The following is a 20,312-nucleotide window of genomic DNA, read 5'->3' as shown; positions in this document are numbered from 1 at the left end:
GCCTATCCGGTAGCCAGGAATCTGTAGAAAAGAAAATGGGGAGAAAAATCAGTACATGGCTTTTATAACAAGAATATTAATGACAGGTGTTTCTTTTTCCAAAATACGTACCTCAGGGTCACCAACAGACGTTACTCAGCAGGAATTGCGCTACGTAGTTGCGTGTCCTGCCTGGTGATGGATTCTCGCACACGATGCACCAATTCATCAAAGCTCTGTTCAGACATCCTCGTGTATTCAAAAAAGTTTTGCGGGTTTTCACGAAGCTTGGTGTACAATGAGTGGTAGGCTCCACGGCTCTCTCGGACATCAATAGTGGGGTGTAGCGAATAGCGATGACGAAGTCTTCTCCATCTTTCTCTTCTCCTTTCTTCCTCACAAGCCACAGCAAAAGCCAATTTCAATGATAAATTCAGATTCAGACTGAAGCTCTTTACGATAAGATCCATCTTGCAGCAGGATACAGCATCAAAAGAAGAGGATTTCATCTGTGCAGGGTCTATATATAGAAATCCCATAATCCCATAAGCCATGCCCATTGGGAAATAACGTACACATGTGCATAAACAACGCAAACATATGCAAAAACTCATACAAATGCATGCACAAGCAGCGTTTTTTGGCTGTCATGCGTAAGATCATGCGGTTAAAAACCGCTCCGTAAACATGCGTTTGCATGTGTTTGCGCATGTAGATGATACGCTGTGCTCAATTAATTGTCAAAGAGATTGATGGAAATAGCTGAGTACTTGGCTTTCTCCTGCACTCACTTAGGCAGTAGCTCTGACCTGGGCAAAGTGCGGCCCACTGGCCAGATTGAGACAGCCAGAGAACTGGACGTGGTCCGTGGGCCACACTTTACCCAGATCTGATCTATTGAGATTGAGACAGTCGAGGAGCTGGAAAACAGAGGCACATAGGCCGCACCGTGCCCGCCCGCTTGCTGTCTCCATCTGCTCTGACTTCACTGGTGGAGGAGGTGCCTCCGGCCACTTCCTCCACCAATCAGAATGTGAAAAAGCTGACGTAATAACATCATTTCATCACGTCAGCTGTACACTGCGGACAGTCAACACACCGGAGACAGGAACAGAAAGCAGAATGCTGGTGGAACGGGACCGAGGTGAGTGTGTTGTGTTCTTTTTTTCATGTGTATGGGATGTTTGAGTGGGCATGGGGAGGCTATGGGGGTGTCATGCTGCACATGGGAAGGCTATGTGGGCATCATGCTGCACATGAGCAGGCTATGGGGGCCTCATACAGTATATATAGGGAGACTGCGTGCGGCTCATGCCGCATTTGGGGGAGGCCGCGTGGGGCTCATGCCGCATTTGGGGGAGGCTGCATGGGGCTCATGCCGCATTTGGGGGAGGCTGCATGGGGCTCATGCCGCATTTGGGGGAGGCTGCGTGGGGCTCATGCTGCATATGGGGGAGGCTGCGTGGGGCTCATGCCGCATTTGGGGGAGGCTGCATGGGGCTCATGCCGCATTTGGGGGGAGGCTGCATAGGGCTCATGCCGCATTTGGGGGAGACTGTTTGGGGCTCATGCCACATATGGGGAGGCTGCGTGGGGTTCATGCCGCATATGGGGGAGGCTGCGTGGGACTCATTCCGCATATGGGGAGGTTGTGTGGAGCTCATGCTGTATATGGGGAGGCTCTGTGGGGCTCATACTGTATACAGGGAGGCTGTGTGGGGCTCATACTGTATACAGGGAGGCTGTGTGGGGGCTCTTACAGTATATAAGGGACTGTACTCATGTTCAAATGATATATAGGGGATGGATGGCAGCATACTTAATTCTGCTCAATATTAAGTGATACAATTAATATTAATCTAATTATCAATAATATAGTTATAATATATTAATACTAATAATAAGTAGAGTTAATTTCAGCCTATTGGTTCGGCCCTCCACAACAGTCACGGTCTCTCATGTGGCCCATTGGGAAAATTAATTGCCCACCCCTGCAATAAATGGAGCAATGGCTGAGTAACATCATATCCACTTTATTCAAAACAGGGATGCAGAGCCAGAATAATAGAGTTCCGTTCAAGGGATCAAAGAGAGAGCCAGTAATCAGCAAGTTATCCCCTTGAAGATAAAGACAAAAATAATAGATTTCCCAAGTTTGATGCTCTTCATCTAGAAGTAGGGAACAGATGAAAGTATAAATTCAGGATCAGACTACAGAAGGTTGTTTACAGTCTGCAACCAGTGTTGCACTGGATGACAAGAGCCCACCAGTAACAGTGACTTTGCGGAGCCCACTTTTCAACTGCATGCAAATATTACACTTCCCTTGTTCACAAATTACCTATGATTCTATATAATTGTAAACTGGGTAGTTTGGTTAATGACTGATGATATGCTGCTTTGTTCTGTACAGAGTAAATTATGCCAAGTATTGCTCAAACAGTGGTGTTGGGGGCCAATATCTGCACAAGGGCCCACCAGGGGATTCCCTTGTTCCCCTATGGGCCAGTCCGAGCCTGTCTGCAACAATGGTGACACATTGGTTTTCACAAGGTTGGGAGGGTAGGGATGGAGACATAAAGCAGCAAAACCCCCCAAGATTGTAGAACATTTTAAATCAAGACTACTCGCAACTCAGCTTATTTTTATTTAGTTGCATTGAAGCAATGAAAAAAATAATGCTTAGTTATTCTTCCATTCTAACTTCACAAAGAAAGTGCAGTTATTGTTAAAAATGGATAAAACCTCAGTTTTCTTGTCCTCATTTGTCTTGTCCTGTATTTTACATGTGAAAGTTAAAGTTATAGACATGCTGCTGTTTCTCTATTTTTCTATATTGCAGTATGTTTTATAGACTAGTAACAACATTTGTACCGGTGGACACATTTTATAAAAATCTAAGACTGAAATTAAATAAAAAAAGGAAGCTAACAATAGTGTTAGATACACAAATTTTTAGCAGTTTTAGTTGGGTTTATTCAGTATATATAAAGACCATTTATAACACCTAAAGCTGATGTCAATGAACCTGTGTACAAGATTAAAGTAGCACTCCTCCTCCCATCAAAATTTTTATCCTCTTAATATATTGCAATCATTATATTATATAGCAATGTGTACTTTCAATTGCTCATTTTGTCTTACTACCCAGTTAATTCATCTCTTTTCCATTAGATCTATGACATCATGTGATTAAAAACTGACTAGCTGAATCCTTCTTAGCTCTATGTAGAAACGGGAGGTCAATTTTCCCTGTAAGAGTCATGAGTCACTACAGAAGTCCCTGGCATGGAGGAGCGAAGCAGCTGGGTCAGGAGTTGAAGAGGGGGATGACTCATGCAGTGAAAAGACTTCCTGTTTTTACATAGAGCAGAGAAAAGAATTTAACTGAGTAGAAAGGCAAAATGTGCAATTGTAAATACACAGTGCTATATAATATGATGACTGAAATACAGTATATCAAAAAGATTAAATCTTTGATGGGAGGAGGAGGAGGACTTCTTTAATAGGTTTTAAAATTTACGATAACCACAATAGTGACCCATGTAAAGCTGTTCGGAGCTCATTTACATTGAGTTGTGTATCAGAGTCGTAGGGCCAGCACGCGTACTCCCTAGACAGACACCTCCTTTTTCTTGTATGCATAGTGCTATTGACACATGATCGAAGCCTGAACTGAAATGTCACCGAGCTGTGTGAATGCTTGTGACAGCTGGGCCACATCAGCCATGTAAGAATAGTGAGTGTCTTAAGAAGGGAGCACTGCGGCTACGATTCCCCAGACATGCACAGTAATGAATCCCTTACCTGCTGCTCATTCCCAGACAACTCATGTTCCAGGGCCTCGTGTTTGCGCAGCTGGGACTGGACTCCACTAAGGTCTTTGGCAATGTCATCAGGAATGCTTTGGGATTTTTCCTGCCAGGCAATTAAAAAAAACATCTATGCTCAGATATCTAATGATAAGATCCCCAAATACTGTGTCACCTCTGTCCATTTTTTGGCACATTAGTGTAATATCATGTATCTGGTGCCAATTATCACTAATGCGCATTACACAGTGGAAGTTAATTGTAGACATGGGGAAAAATTTGCTCATGGCAGTTCCTGAAATTAAGAAATTAGCAATCTAATATGAAAAATGCAGAGATCTTTGTACATGATCTATGTAAATAGTGAATTAGGCAGCAAGGTGGCTCAGTGGTTAGCACTGTTGCTTTACAGAGCTGGGGTCCTGGGTTGAAATCTCACCCAGGACAATATTTGCAAGGAGTTTGTATGTTCTCCCCATGTTTGTGTGGGTTTCCTCCAGGTTCTCAGATTTCCTCATTACAAAGACATACTGATCGGGAATTTATATGGTGAGCACCCACTGGGGACAGTGATGATGATGTCTGTAAAGTGATGTGAAATATGATGGCTATATATAAGAAATCCTGAAAAACAAACTGTTCCATTAGACTAAATTTACTGATGTCATTTTTTGCATTAAAAACAGTTTTATAAAGGAACAATAAAGACAAAGGAGTATTCCCATCTCCAAGATCCTATCCCTGTATGTAGTAGGTGTAAGAATAATAATATTAGCCAATATCCCCAATTAAAAATGTAGTATAGTTATTTTGATTTGATATGTCACTTACCCCATGTGCAGGCATTGCACTAGCTCAGGTATCCATGGGTACGACCACTAACAGCTAAATGTCACTATATGAGTGGTTGTAGCCGTGGATACCTAAGCTATTGCAATGCCCTGCACATGGGGTAAGCGACATAGGTTATCAGGAGAACTATACTCCATTTCTAATTAGAGCTATTATTATTATTACACATGCTACATATTGGGATATGATCCTGATGATGGGACTACCCTAATGAGCCTTATTCAGTTTCTTGAATACGAGCTTCATCAGTGATTTTTCACTGGAAAAAAGAAACTTTCTATGCTTCTCGTATTCATTAAGTAAGATTTATGAAATAGGGCACCAAAAATTCTATTTACTACACGTGTTTATCAAAACAATTACTATTTATCAATCATATTAACCTCTATGTGAGAGAGGGCTTCTTTTAGATCCCAAAAACACTTATGAACAGCTTCAGCATCTTGCAGCCGTTTTCCCCGTTGCTTAGTTAGTTGCTGAAGTTCTTCCCAAGATGCCCTTTAAAACAAGCAAACCAACAAAAAAAGTTACCGTACATAAACTTATGTATAGCTTTATACTTATACGACAAAAATTAGAGTCCATTCGGATTGGGTTCACCTTGTCGCGGCGGGATGGCTTTTATGCTCTTTTGACCAAAATAGTGTCAACTAAGGCTGGTTTCACACTTGCCTTTTGATCTGCAGCGTTTTAGCGCTAAAAAAACCGCATGCATTTTTTTCCTATACTTAACATTAAAAAACGCATGCGTTTTTTAGCGTGCGTTTTGACGCGTTTTCGACAACGCATGCGTTTTTTGACGCGTGCGTTCATTTGCAGAAATGCAGCCTGTAGTAATTTCTAGCGGCGTTTTTTTGCCGCAAAAAAACATGTGTTTATTCGCGGCAAAAAAATGCATTGCTGTCTATGTAAACGCATGCGTTTTTAAGCACATGCGTTTGCTTGCGTTAAAAACGCATGCGTTTTTATAGAAAAACACAAGAAAAAACAAGAAAACCCTAACCCTAACCCTAAACACAAGAAAAAACAAGAAAACCCTAACCCTAACCCTAACCCTAAACACAAGAAAAAACAAGAAAACCCTAACCCTAACCCTAGGGTTACTAGGGATCCTAACCCTAACCCTAACCCTAGGGATCCTAAACCTAACCCCTAGGGTTAGAGTTAGGATCCCTAGGGTTAGGGTTAGGATCCCTAGGGTTACTAGGGATCCTAACCCTAACCCTAACCCTAACCCTAGCTATTTCTGTTTTTAGTGTGTTTTCTAGTTGATTTTGATGATTGGCAGCTGTCACACACTTCTCAGCATGCGTTTAAAAAACGCAAACGCAGGAAAAAACGCATGTAAATGCCGCAAAACGCCGCATTTTTTTTCTGCATGCAAAAACGCATGCGTCTAAAAAATGCGGCGTTTTGCCGCGTTTACATGCGTTTTTTCACCACATGCGTTTTTTTAAAAAAAGCTGCAGATCAAAACGCAAGTGTGAAACCAGCCTAAGTACGCTGTGTTATTTACATATACAATCACTATTTATACACTTAATGCTCATTTTACTTAATGACCAGGCCAATTTTTACAATTCTGACTTGCGTTTATTTTTGAAGAAAATTGAAGTTTGGCAAAAATTTTGAAAATGTTGCAATTTTCAAACTTTAAATTTTTGTATCCTTAAATCAGAGAGTGGTGTAACACAAAATAGTTAATAAATAACATTTCCCACATGTCTACTTTCACATGTCTACTGGAAACATACTTTTTTTTGTTAGGACGTTATAAGGGTTGTAAGAAAATGTAAGACTATTCTTACTGAGTGTGTTGGGGGACACTCGCTTTGCCGCGACATTCAGCACACGGGCACGGGTTTTTAAAACAAAACAGTCTATCTGGTTTATTAGGGTATCATAAACCACATCGTGAACAGTCCATTTACACACTGTACCAGGACATCACATCACGTTTCATATCCTCAGTCTGTAGCAACTAAACATGCTGGTCCTCTCCCACACAGTTCATAGAACATAACAAGCAACATCAGACAATGGTACCTTATGGGAGCTCCTGCTCCATCTGCTGACTCCTTGTCAGTCCGCTCTCCTGGGGAAACTGCCTAACGGGGTTCACCAACTTGCCTGGCCGGCACACATCAGTCAGTCCAGAGCCACCGAAGGCCGGTAGCTTCCCCAACGCCGATCATCCAGGTCCACAGTCTCTCAGGTGCTCCAAGAAGACTCCACTCGCAGGAGCTTCTAACACAGACTGTGCCGGACCATGATCACACTGTGTTCTTCAGAACGTCCATCCCACCTGGGACCGTTCAACACCGAGGCCGTGGCCTGTCTGGGTGCTATTCAGGACTCAGTCCAACACCACAGGCCACCAGGTCCAAGCCATGTGCTTTCCAGGAAGCCTCCTCCCAGGTCTTCCTACACGGGGCACACAGCCCAAGCACAGGCTTCCAGGACCTTGCACTTGGACCATCCAGATCCAAACACTGGAACCACACAGGAACCACACAGAAGACCACGTGACCCACACCCTGGTCAGGTTATGTACCTGTAACCACACCCACAGTAATGGATCACCTGGGCTGGTCACGTGATCCTGACATTACTGCAGGTCAATTCTCACGGCCTCAATACGACTCCGTGCACATACCGGGGAGACCATGCAGCGCCCCCTACCTGTTACAGGGGTCACTATATCACAGGGTTAACAGTTGACCAGCGATTTCTCATTTTTCCAGCAAAATTTATAAAACCATTTTTTTAGGGACCATCTCATATTTGAAGTGAGTTTGGGGGTCAATATAACAGAAAATACCCCAAAGTGACATCATTCTAAAAACTGCACCCCTCAAGGTGCGCAAAACCACATTCAAGAAGTTTACTAACCCTTCAGGTGCTTCACGAGAACTAAAGCAATGTGAGAGGTAAAAATGAACATTTTACTTTTCTCACAAAAAATTTACTTTGGAACCAATTTTTTTTATTTTCTTAAGGGTATCAGGAGAAAATGGACCACAAAAGTTGTTGTGTAATGTCTCCTGAGTATGCCGATACCCCATATGTGGGGGAAAGCCACTGTTTCGGCGGAGGAGGGAGGGAGCACCATTTGACTTTTGAACGCAAAATTTGCTGGAATCAATGGTGGCGCCATGTCACATTTGGAGACCCCCTGATGTACCAAAACAGTGGAAATTCCCCAATTTTAACCCCAACTTTAGCCCAACCCCAACTTTAGCCCAACTCTAACCCTAATGGAAAAATGGAAATAAATATATATATTTTTATTTCGTTATTTTTACCCAACTAAGGGGGTGATAAAGGGGGGTTTTAGTTACTATTTTTTTATTTTGATCACTGTGATAGAGTCTATCACAGTGATCAAAATGAACCAATAGGAAAAAATTCCTATTGTTGCCGGGTGCCAGCCGGCAGATCTTGGTGGGCGCACTATGCATGTGCCCGCCATTTTCTCCCGGGAAGAGGACACCAGCGGCCCAGGTACTTCACGGGGAGATGCAGGGACATTGGAAGTACCAGGGGGATAGGGGAACACATTTCTCTCTCTTCTGATGTGCGATCACATCAGAGGAGAGAGAAATTAAATGGGAAATCTGACTTTTTTTTGCGGTCGCCGATATTCCTTTAATAAAGGCGATCGCAGCACTGGGGTCGGTAAAAACCGACCCAAATCATGTTCTCTGGGATCTCAGCTATCCCCCCCATAGAAATTCAACTCTGGAGGTGCTATACACTTATTTCAAACCCTTTACTGCCGCCGTTAAAAGTCGTATCGGCGGTCATTAAGGGGTTACAGCTTTGTACATACATAATTCCTAGGTTTATTAAATACTTAAGTTCATCTGAAATGAGGCAAAATGTTTCGTAGGGTAAAGGATTTCACCTCTATCACTTATTATATTATGATCCATAAGGAAGAACACAAATGAAGTGCAATATTTTTTATATGTTACAGACAGAAACATTTCCATATGCCCAGAGAGGTTTAGCACAGATGACAATCAAACACTATCTTTAAGAAGGGAAACATGTTTTAGATCATATTTAATGCTTTCGTGCAAAGAAAGCATTTTTATCTAGATGCATCAAGGAAGATAATTAGCCTGGAAAAAAACAACTAGCTTAATTCAAGATTGTAGATCGTAGGGTCGTCATTACTTTGCTTTAATTACTGTATTATTTTTAACATTGTTACTTATGACTTGTATATGAACTGTTGGATTGTAAAGTGTTGCGGAATATGTTGGCGCTATATAAATAAAGATTATTATTATTACTCAACAAGATTTCCCTGTGTATTTAAAAATGTAAAAATAACTAATAAAAAATGAAAAATATGCTGCAGAAATGTTGTAAGACCGCTGCAAAAGTGTCAGTGTGGTCAGAGTCATGACAAGCAGCTGTATTATTTATTCTGTCATTCGGTATGCCTGAAATAATTATCTAATTAAAGCTTCTGGTCCGGAAGAGGCTGCAATTGCCAATTTGATTTTAAGCTGGGAGGATCCAGCGCCCAGAGATATACGACTAATCCCTGCTTCCTTGGCACTTATTCTCTGCCTCTTTACCTGAGGTTATAAAGATACGTGCAGGGCAGAAGGGATTATTAAAAAAAAAAAATCTGTTTTTTTACCTAGTGTGTGACCTTACAAACTATAAAAACAGCTGCTCCACAGCCACTAAACGAGGCAAAAGAACACAATCATCTCTTGAATGTGTGACGATATTTACATTTATAACTAAGACAGATATGCGGAGCAGCTTTATTGGCCAAGAATTAGGTTTCACCCATAACCTTTAGTATATAGAGAAACCAGCAGTATATAAGAAATTGCATATATCAACTCAATAGTAACTATGACAATTTAAACAGCACCAGAGTTATTTTCTAAAGAAATATTTTTATTAAACACAAAATATTAAAAAGTTACCACAAAGGGTAACAGTGGCAAGTAAATATTAACACAAATAATGAAAATATTAACACAAATAATAATCATATTAACATGGACTTATATCAGTATATATAATCTGATCCCAAATAATGTGCTATAGTACGCACAGCGGTCCAGGCCCTATGTAGCAGCAATCAAACGTATAAACTTAGAGACATCAGATATAACTGAAAATCTACAGGGGACAACTTCCACATATATGTAACAAAAGGGGAAAGGAAAAAACCTTTCACCACCGGTAAAAAAGTTTGGTGGATTGTCACCACATACTCATGTTGAAGGATTGCTGCCAATAAAGTAACCAATAAACAGTGAAAAATGAACGGTTAATTACCCATGGAGTCTGTAAGGTGATGAGGGACCGGACCGCTATCCCCGACGCACGTTTCGTGAGGATAAACCTCACTTCCTCAAGGGGGCGTGGTCTCACTGGTCTAGCTGTCCATCTTAAATGCAGAGCCGTTCCGGTCATCTGACCAGAATAGGGCCAATTGCATTACTTGTCCCTCAGTTATATCTGATGTCTCTAAGTTTATACGTTTGATTGCTGCTACATAGGGCCTGGACCGCTGTGCGTACCATAGCACATTATTTGGGATCAGATTATATATACTGATATAAGTCCATGTTAATATGATTATTATTTGTGTTAATATTTTCATTATTTGTGTTAACATTTACTTGCCACTGTTACCCTTTGTGGTAACTTTTTAATATTTTGTGTTTAATAAAAATATTTCTTTAGAAAATAACTCTGGTGCTGTTTAAATTGTCATTTTCACCCATAACCTTATTGTACCACATTTAGGGACCACTTGGCAGAAGAGCTCTTGTGCACATAGGCAAAATACATTACTGGAATACTATTAAATGTATGTCCTTAGTCAGAATAATATACCACAATTAAAGTCTATTGGTTTGGTCAAAAAGTAGTAACTTGAGGTCAGCAGGATAACCCTACAAATGGTGCGAGAGAAAGGATTGTTTCCGGCACAGCCGTTTAGGTAATAAAATAACTCAATTTTATTAGGACTAAGGGCGCCACAAACGCGTCAGGTAAATGTTTTAGAATTTTAATGTTCACCTAATAAAATTGAGTTCATTACCTGGACGGATGTGCCGGGAACAATCTTTTCTTTTTTCCACTAGAAGGTTCAACACTGACCAGTGAATTCCAATTTTATTTTGATTTAGTTTCCAGTGTGGTGAGCTCCAAACTACTCCCCTTTCCTGCCCAAATTCTGGCTTCATGAGTGGTGACTTTCAAAATAATGCAGAGCATATTATACATAGGTGTATGTATTGGATAGGATACTGTCACGGGGTTACCGCAACAGTGTGGAGCCAGAAGACCGCAGTGTCTGATTGCTCCTACTCCGGTGCTGAGAAGAAGCACTTCGCCTTAATTTTATATGGGTTTATTCTTCTGGCAGAACAGTGGTTAATCAGCCATGTTGGAAATCCCTGTACTCACAGCTGAGCTCGGTTAGCCACTCCTTTTCCTTTTATAATCTGGGCTCTCATAACTCGTCAGAGCTAGCATTTGCTGCATGGCTAACTGAGGGAGAGGGAGAGTTGGAGGAGTCATCAGTGACCGTTGCTTGGTTTGTATGCGTGGTAATTCCTTATATTTCTCTGTTTTTGTTTTCTTCACACTCCGGTATATTCCTTTGCTACATGTGAGTGAATATTTTGTATGCCTGGAGTTTTGTTAACCATTGTCTGTGTTGCCCTGTTTGCCGGGTTGGTTGCACAGTAGCGCCCCCTCTTCCCTGGTCTTTATACTTTGATAAATCGGACTTTTCTGTCTATGATTTAATTCATAATTTTACCTATCTTGTCTTTATAACTACTGTAAGTTATTAGACTCATCTACCAAAAAAGTACTTCCAAAATTAATTTACCGTAGCTCCTTTTGTTTTTGTACAATTTGCATGGAGTCAGAATGTCCTCTGTTAAGAAGACTATCAGCAAGTTGTTGGCACCCGGCCATCCTTTGTCCAGCTGTTTCCATCTGGTGCTGGAAGGTGTCAAACTTAGCTTGGAGTTGCTGTGGAAACAAAAGGTTTACAAAGATACGTGGGGGTGTTTTTTTTATTGATATTGCTATTTTATACATTTTTGTGTAATTAACAAAAATATTTATTAGGTTTTCAAATATCTCAGAACTTTAAGAAAATAAGAGATCTCCTCCAAATGTTATTTCTATTAAAGAGAATATGTCAGAAGGTTTTTTTCTATATAATCTGAGAGCAGCATAATGTAGAGGCAGAGAGCCTGATTCCTGCAATGTGTCACTTACTAGGCTGTGTTTTGCTGTTTCAATACAAATCAGTGTTTTATCAGCAGGAGATTATCATTACAGGACTAGTTGTCTTGTGCTACCTAGTCCAACCACGCCCCCACCACTGATTAGAAGCTTTCTGTCAATGTAAAGTATAGAAAGCAGCCAATCAGTGGGTGGGATTATAAAAAGCTCAGCATTCCGAGCTCTGCTAGATCTGCGGCAGAAAAAACTGTGATTGTATCACAACTGCTGCACCCAGTAAGTGATACATTGCTGGAATCATGGTCTATGTCCCTACATCATCCTGCTGTCAGATTACATAGCATGTGTTATGCCTATTGTGTTGTCAGGAGGGGGCAATGCATGGCTAATTTCTGTGGTGCTCTTTTGATTCCCCCTTTTTTATTTTTTACCACCTAGTTGCGTTTGTGTTAATGCCTTGAATTATTTATCTTCTTCTATAGCTTAGGCTACACTTTTCCTAAAGGAAACTACACATCCGATCTTAATAAAAATGTATACAATGTTTTCTAGTGATCAGCATCACCAAAGGGAGATGGAATATAGATATATACATATAGTCAAAAAGTCTACTAAATTAATTATGAGAAAAAATAATGACTTTCTAACCAGGACATGCTCGTAGTCGTTGCCATAGTCCTCAGAACTAGCTACTTGTCTTTGCTGGTTAATCCATTCCTGAAGGTCTCCAGATTCTCGGATGTATTCATGCAGAGCCAAAGCCTCTTCCAGTTTTCCCCATCTATGCAGAGTAATAATAGTAGATAATGATAAAGCGAAACTTTTTTTTTTTTTATGTTGAGCTTTGTACTAAAATATGAAAATAACCTAAGTTGATGGAGCACAGTTGATAAGACGAAGATACTTACATACTTACTCAACCTGTTTGTATTTACAGTTTTCATAAATCACAAAATGTCACGCATAGGTATACAAAAATATTAGAAAATACTATCTCAATGGTATAGAATTACATCAGCTGAAAAGGAACAACTGAAAAGGAGAAGATACAAATTAGATATATATAAAAAATTGACAGTGAGGGTCATCAATGAGTGGAAAAGGCTGCAACGAGAGATGGTGAGTTCTCCTTCCATGGAAGTCTTCATACAGAGGCTGGACAGACATCTGTCTGGGATGGTTTAGTGAATCCTGCATTGAGCGGGGGGTTGGACACGATGACCGTGGAGGTCCCTTCCAACTCTACCATTTTATGATTCTTGGTGAAGCTATTCTCGATTACATCAATTCTGGAGCTTGACTTTAAAATTTATGGAGCTGTTACAGGGATCCGATTAGGGGCTCACCTGAGACGCAATCCAAGGATTATTAAGGGTTAATAATAATTGTCACCTCAGACATTTCCTCTACAACCTGATAGAATATACACCCAGGCACTGGAACAAAGAGGTAAAACGATCACTGGTATTCAGGGGATGCGACAGTGACCGGACCTCTGGAGGAGCACCTCCAATTGAAATCTATTGTGGAACAGAGAGCCACTAGCTGAGCTCCCTGCCCTGCACTTACTCTACAGTCACGGGTCTATCCAGTGGCATAACTTGCAGATTAAGGGCCCCGATGCAAAAGCTCCAACAGGGCCCCCAATTATTGCAAGTCTTTAATAGCATTGGTCTTTTTACATAGGCTAAATTGACTTTTTGGTCTCCCTAGGCTCTGGGACCCGAGTGCGATTGCAACCCCTGCACCTATTGTAGTTACACCCGTGGGTCAATCATGCCACAGGTGGAGCAATGACGTCAATGCACTGCACCACCTACACCGGGGGAAGGATGAGGACTGAGACACTCATCATAGGCATGGGGACAATTTGGATTTGGTTGTTTTTTTCAATAGTAGTGTGAAAAGCACAATGGGGGCATTATTTAGAGACATGGGGCCACAAACGGCGACATTATAAAGTTTGGGGCCATATGTGGAGACCTTATTAATTTATAGGAAACATTATTAACCCCTTCACCCCCGGAGCTTTTTCCGTTTTTCCGTTTTCGTTTTTCGCTCCCCTCCTTCCCAGAGCCATAACTTTTTTATTTTTCCGTCAATTTGGCCATGTGAGGGCTTATTTTTTGCGGGACGAGTTGTACTTTTGAACGACATCATTGGTTTTAGCATGTCGTGTACTAGAAAACGGGAAAAAAATTCCAAGTGCAGTGAAATTGCAAAAAAAGTGCAATCCCACACTTGTTTTTTGCTTGCCTATTTTGCTAGGTTCACTAAATGCTAAAACTGACCTGCCATTATGATTCTCCAGGTCACTACGAGTTCATAGACACCTAACATGACTAGGTTATTTTTCACCTAAGTGGTGAAAAAAAATTCCAAACTTTGCAAAAAACAAAACAAAACAAAATTGCGCCATTTTCCGATACTCGTAGCGTCTCCATTTTTCAAGATCTGGGGTCAGGTGAGGGCTTATTTTTTGCGTGCCGAGCTGGCGTTTTTAATGATAGCATTTTGGTGTAGATACGTTCTTTTGATCGCCCGTTATTGCATTTTAATGCAATGTCGTGGCGACCAAAAAAACGTAAATCTGGCGTTTCGAATTTTTTTCTCATTACGCCATTTAGCGATCAGGTTAATGCTTTTTTTTTATTGATAGATCGGGCGATTCTGAACGCGGCGATACCAAATATGTGTAGGTTGGGGTTTTTTTTAATTGATTTATTTTGATTGGGGCGAAAGGGGGGTGATTTAAACTTTTATATTTTTTTTATTTTTTTCACATTTTTAAAAACTTTTTTTTTTTACTTTTGCCATGCTTCTATAGCCTCCATGGGAGGCTAGAAGCAGGCACAGCCCGATCGGCTCTGCTACATAGCAGCGATCATCAGATCGCTGTTATGTAGCTAAAATGCAGGTGTGCTGTGAGCGCCGACCACAGGGGGGCGCTCACAGCCACCGGCAATCAGTAACCATAGAGGTCTCAAGGACCTCTATGGTTACAATGGAGGAGCATCGCCGACCCCCGATCATGTGACGGGGGTTGGCGATGCGCTCATATCCGGCCGCACGGCCGGATGCGGTAGTTAAATGCCGCTGTCTGCGTTTGACAGCGGCATTTAACTAGTTAATAGCGGCGGGTGATCGCGATTTCACCCGCCGCTATTGCGCGCACATGTCAGCTGTAAAAAACAGCTGACATGTCGCGACTTTGATGTGCGCTCACCGCCGGAGCGCACATCAAAGCGGGGGTCCCGACATGTGACGTACTATTCCGTCACATGTCGGGAAGGGGTTAATGTATGGGGGCCACATGAGGAGGTATTATTAATGTATGGGGCCACAAAGGGTTTATTGCAACTATATCAGGTCTACAAAGAGGGACATTACTCTTGTATGGGATGGGGCAATTCTACTGTTTTGGGGCACAAACAGTACATGTAAGGAGTTAAAACACAAGGAGAGTCTGGGGGCGGTTACCTTCTCGGCTCTGTGCCTGGAACCATTGAGCTGTGCTGCAGGTTCCCCAAGGGGCAGACTTGGAGACTGGGACAGGAAGGAAGCGGGCAGAGAGCGGGAAAGGCACGCGTGCAGGGGACAGAGCAGCATGAGCAGCGTGCAGAGCAGGGTGCATCTGCGCTCCGGGAGAGAGAGAGCTCCCGGTCTGAGGACAAATAGACGGAGACTGCGCAGAAAGACTGCATCTTGTGAGTACATGAAAGCGGACTCTGCTGTGACTGGAGAGGGACGCTTTGAGACCCGTGTAGAGACATTGGCCCGTGCAGAGACTTCGACCCCCTGGTCCCCGCGGTATCAGTACAGAGACTGTGATTCCTGGTACAGAGACTTAACAGTGCAGAGCCCCTGATCCCTGGTACAGAGACTTAACAGTGCAGAGCCCCTGATTCCTGGCTGTGCTGTAAAAGCTAAAGACTCAGAGCCTGTGCATACCACATTAACTCCCGAATCCCCAGGCAGCAGACTCCTAGAGACTACTCAGCCCACGGACAACAGAGGGACGACAAGTGCCGCTGTTTCTCGACGCCTATGTTGGAGAAGACAACCCTCCAAGCAAGTCCTCATCAGACTAATAAGTGTTCTTTTCTCAAGAAATCCTGCTTATTTCTGTTACACTGTTTGACTCCCTTAATTTTGCACTGTTTTATTGCTAGTTATTTTCCATTGCTTCCTCCCTGCGAGGAGAACCTGATTCCTTTTATTAAACCCCTCAACTGTTGGTCTGTCTGTTCCGTGGTGACATACTCAGTACCTGCATACTATTACATACATAAGCATTACTACTATATATGGGAACATCACTATTGTATAGTATTTTATTTTTGGAAATACTTTTACTGTGGGACAAAAGGGAGGTACTGTTACTGTAAAAGTGGGGGAAAAGTGGGAAGGGTGCTCAGCCACAGATGTCTGAGAGTTACTTTCTGCAGAGATGAATCATGGATGAAAGAACTCATAGAGGTCTGTGCCGGATGAAGAAGAAAAGAGGAAATTAATTACTTCAATTGGAGACATCACCAGTGAGTCACTGGAGCTACCTGTGCTGTATATAGTGATACCTCCCACTATATGGTTATAGTATGCGAGTAATATTAGTGTTAGTACAGTGATTTGTATTAACAAATTAGCAGGTTGGAGAAGGTTGGTGTTCCTCGTCTGCTGCCTCTACTCCGGCTGGCACGATTAACATGAAGGCAAATCAAAAAAATTACTAAATTTGTAGATATAATAGCCGAAATGCCACTGTGGAATAACAGTTATTTTCCAGGATTGTTGGGCCAACCGTCCACGGAATTTTGGATATCGCATGGTGTTCTCTCGGTAGGCAATATACATAATCACGTGATCTTTATCTCCTTTGAACAATTACAGAATACTTATAATATCCCGAGGTCTCAATTTTTCCGTTATCTACAGTTAAGGTCAGCCTTTCATTCGCACATGCGGAATATGGGTACAGGGCAGGCCATTTCATCTTTACCTCTAATAGGAACTCTCAAATCGCAAGGTCCCCAAGGACTTATTTCCTCTCTATACACCTATCTGTTATCCATAGGAGGGGGGTCTATTATAAATTCTATTAAAGGGAAATGGGAGGCACTTCTTCCTAATACACTAGGGGAAGAATGGGACGATATTTTGGAATCTCCAACTAAGGTCTCCCCATCAATTAACAATAAGATGATCCAATTATACATCATATACCAGTCTTATCTGACCCCGACTCGTCTTTTTAAAATGGGCCGTCTCCACTCGTCAGATTGTCTGAGATGTCATTCCAGTGATGCAGATTTCATTCATATGATTTGGAGGTGTCCTGTTATTTTTCATTATTGGAAGGAGGTGACGGCATTATTGACGTCCTTGTTGTTGATTCCTGTCCCACTTGAGCCATTGACCTGTTTATTTGGGGTGTGGGATGCGGAATCTTGGGATCACTACACTGGGATTTTCTTGCGGGAGGCACTGTTCATGGCACAAAAGGTACTGGCGCTGCGATGGATGGGTGGTTCTTGCCCATCTCTTAGAGCTTGGGTTGATCTAGTAAACTCAATTATTCCATATGAACGGACATTATATCAGAATAGAGGATGTCCTGATAAATTTGAGAAAATATGGGGTAGATGGAACTCCTCTTATCACACTCTATAGTCTGCACCAATACAATATCCATGTGAGAAGCAGGGTCTATGGTTTCGGGGGCATTGCTTACAGGGTGAAATATATATGGAGTTCTCTTTTTGGCGGCGTCCTATTAGTAGTTAATGTAGTTAAGTTATACCATAGGAGATTTATAAGATGCTAATGACCGACATACACCATTTGTTACTTTTGTAATATTCCAGATGTGATGATGCATTGTAATTATTTGTTTTGTTACGTTACAACTGATAATGATGGACACGAATGCAAATGTGTGTACTGTATGATTTATTTTGCAATTAATAAACGAGTTTAAAAAAAAAATTAGCAGGTTGGTATTATACGGTCATTCTCTGGTGGTAATATATGGTCATGGTCGGGCGGTATAGGTCTCTTGTATGTATTATTGGTGACGATAAAGGACTTACTGATTAAATTTATGGTACTTGATCGACAAATTGATTTTTGATGCGGGTCAAATTTGGAAAGGAAGCTTGGTTGATTTACCATAATTTGCTTGGTCTTTCATTTGTGGATGTGGTAGAGCCCAGGGTGGAAAACTATGAACACGTACTGTTGGTGCTTAATGTCTTGTCTCTCCGCTGTCTTCACCTTTCCCTTTTTCAGCAGTTATTCTACTTTCTTCTTTCTCTGCTTCTCACTTTTGGAGTGATCTGGGACAGAGACTTGGAGTAGCAACGAGTTTCACTTAAAATGGCCATATAGGTGTAGGAACTTGTCGTGGCCACCTAAAACATGCCTGTGATATAAACTTAGTTCTATTCCCCGAATTCCTATTTGTATTGCACTTTGACTTTCTCATGACTCGCACTATAATTATTATGAGTTTTAAGCAACAAAAGCATGGTGTCATTGAAAGGGATTTGATTTACTGAGAAAGGAGCATATATTTCCAGCACAAAGTAAGTCCACTAATAGATAAACTTAGATCAGATAGTCTAAAAATACATTATATCTATTAAACACCACAAAGCAGTGTGATAAATCCGGCACATTTTAAGACCATCTAGTCTAAAACGCCACAACACATTAGACTAACATTGGCCAACCCCACGATTACTGATGGGTTCAACCAAAAGTCTAATATGTATAAGGATCGATAAAGATGATTTAAAAGGGAGTTAAGGATCTGGGATGTCCAATTATGAGCTGCCGATCCTTTTATTCTTTAGAAGATAAGCTGCCGCCAGAGATGTCAATACAAGAGAGCTCAGATGAGAGATCGCTGCTGTGTAGGGGAATGATGGTCAATATAGCTGCGGGAAGACATCCATCAAATGTGTAAGGGAGCTATAGTTTGTGTTGTCAATTAGTTAGACAATATTTATAAATGTACCCATTGTTGTAGGTAGAAGACATAATGATCTATTACCTTACACTTGCACAATCCTTTAGATCCTTCATCTGTGAACGTATCTTCTGAACAGGAGCATCGACTTCATCATATCCATAGGAAGGCAGATTCTGTCCTGAGGAACCTAGCGTAGATGCCAAGTCTTGGTAGAGCTCAATCTCCTGCTGTAAGTCCTAGGCATAAAATTGGAAGAAGGTTGCTGCATTTAATCCTCTTAGATACACACACTTTTGGTTATTATTTTTTTGCATGATTCTACATTGCAAACCTTAGAACCAGCCGTTTTCTAGAATACCTTATGTTTCTTCATCATTTTTTGGGTGGCAGACTCCTCTTTACCATAATCTTTACTGTTCGCCAATGGAATTTTTTCTCCAATCCAACTCTCCATGTCAGACACATCAAGAAGAAACTTTCATATTGGATAAAAAAATATATATTTAATCTTCCATAACTCTAGTCACACATCAGAAATCAATTTAGTTTTTTATTTAAAAAAATCCTATTGTTATAGTACATTTACAGAGCATCTACTGGGAAACAAAAGCTTGCTACAGAAACTATTGTGAAAGAGGAGCCAATGATGTATATTATATAAAACCTTTGAAAACAACTAAATATGTACGTATGTTTGTTGTATAATGTATACCAATAGACAGGGTTGGACTGACCCACCAGAGAACTGGAGAATCCTCTGGTGCGGCCTGGCTTCTCCTTCAGGAGAGTTTTAGCGTAAACCTTGCAGCTCTCTCGGGGGGGGGGGGGGGGGGGGAGGGGGCAGCTATGGTAAAACCTGATCGTTCACCTTTTGGAAGCTGACAGAATCCTGCAAGCTCCGCATCCTCTTCTCACACGCTTGCTCCAGCTCTGACCAAACATCTTGCAATTTTTTATTCTTGTCAGAGATGTTACGAGACTCAGGGTGGTTGCTTGCAATCAAAGAGTTGCCAATCTCCAGGACTCGACGTAGCTGCTGTTTGTGCGCGTTGACTTCGGCTTGTAACTCCTAAACAACAGGCGATCAAATAAGTTCTAGATCATTGATTTTACAGTGCTTTTAAAGTGGAAAAATGACTATTGCATACAGTTGTGGCCAAAAGTATTGACACCCCTGCAATTCTGTCAGATAATACTCAGTTTCTTCCTGAAAATGATTGCAAACACAAATTCTTTGTTATTATTATCTTCATTTAATTTGTCTAAAATGAAAAAACACAAAAAGAATTGTCCTAAAGCCAAATTGGATATGATTTCACACCAAACATAAAAAAGGGGGTGGACAAAAGTATTGGCACTGTTCGAAAAATCATGTGATGCTTCTCTAATTTGTATAATTAACAGCACCTGTAACTTACCTGTGGCACCTAACAGGTGTTGGCAATAAC

At 41.4% G+C, this 20,312-nt stretch overlaps 1 protein-coding gene across 5 annotated transcripts in view; it reads right to left on the bottom strand.

Moving 5' to 3' along the window:
* The window catches only part of SPTBN5 (spectrin beta, non-erythrocytic 5), a 445,401-nt gene that overhangs the window by 239,432 nt on the left and 185,657 nt on the right, over positions 1-20,312 (bottom strand). For all 5 annotated transcript variants that reach the window (XM_077264001.1, XM_077264014.1, XM_077264022.1 and 2 more), the window contains exons 25-31: positions 19,733-19,933; positions 19,223-19,339; positions 18,946-19,100; positions 12,540-12,672; positions 11,527-11,672; positions 5,027-5,141; positions 3,787-3,897 (exon numbers count right to left, since the gene is read on the bottom strand). In XM_077264001.1, coding sequence (XP_077120116.1) covers positions 3,787-3,897; positions 5,027-5,141; positions 11,527-11,672; positions 12,540-12,672; positions 18,946-19,100; positions 19,223-19,339; positions 19,733-19,933 — 978 coding nt within the window. The remainder of the gene's footprint in view (positions 1-3,786; positions 3,898-5,026; positions 5,142-11,526; positions 11,673-12,539; positions 12,673-18,945; positions 19,101-19,222; positions 19,340-19,732; positions 19,934-20,312) is intronic.

This window comes from Ranitomeya variabilis, chromosome 1 (assembly GCF_051348905.1).
Source record: "Ranitomeya variabilis isolate aRanVar5 chromosome 1, aRanVar5.hap1, whole genome shotgun sequence".
Taxonomy (NCBI): domain Eukaryota; kingdom Metazoa; phylum Chordata; class Amphibia; order Anura; family Dendrobatidae; genus Ranitomeya; species Ranitomeya variabilis.
The sequence above is the reverse complement of the archived record's forward strand: the minus strand, read 5'-3'. Positions and strand labels throughout refer to the sequence as shown.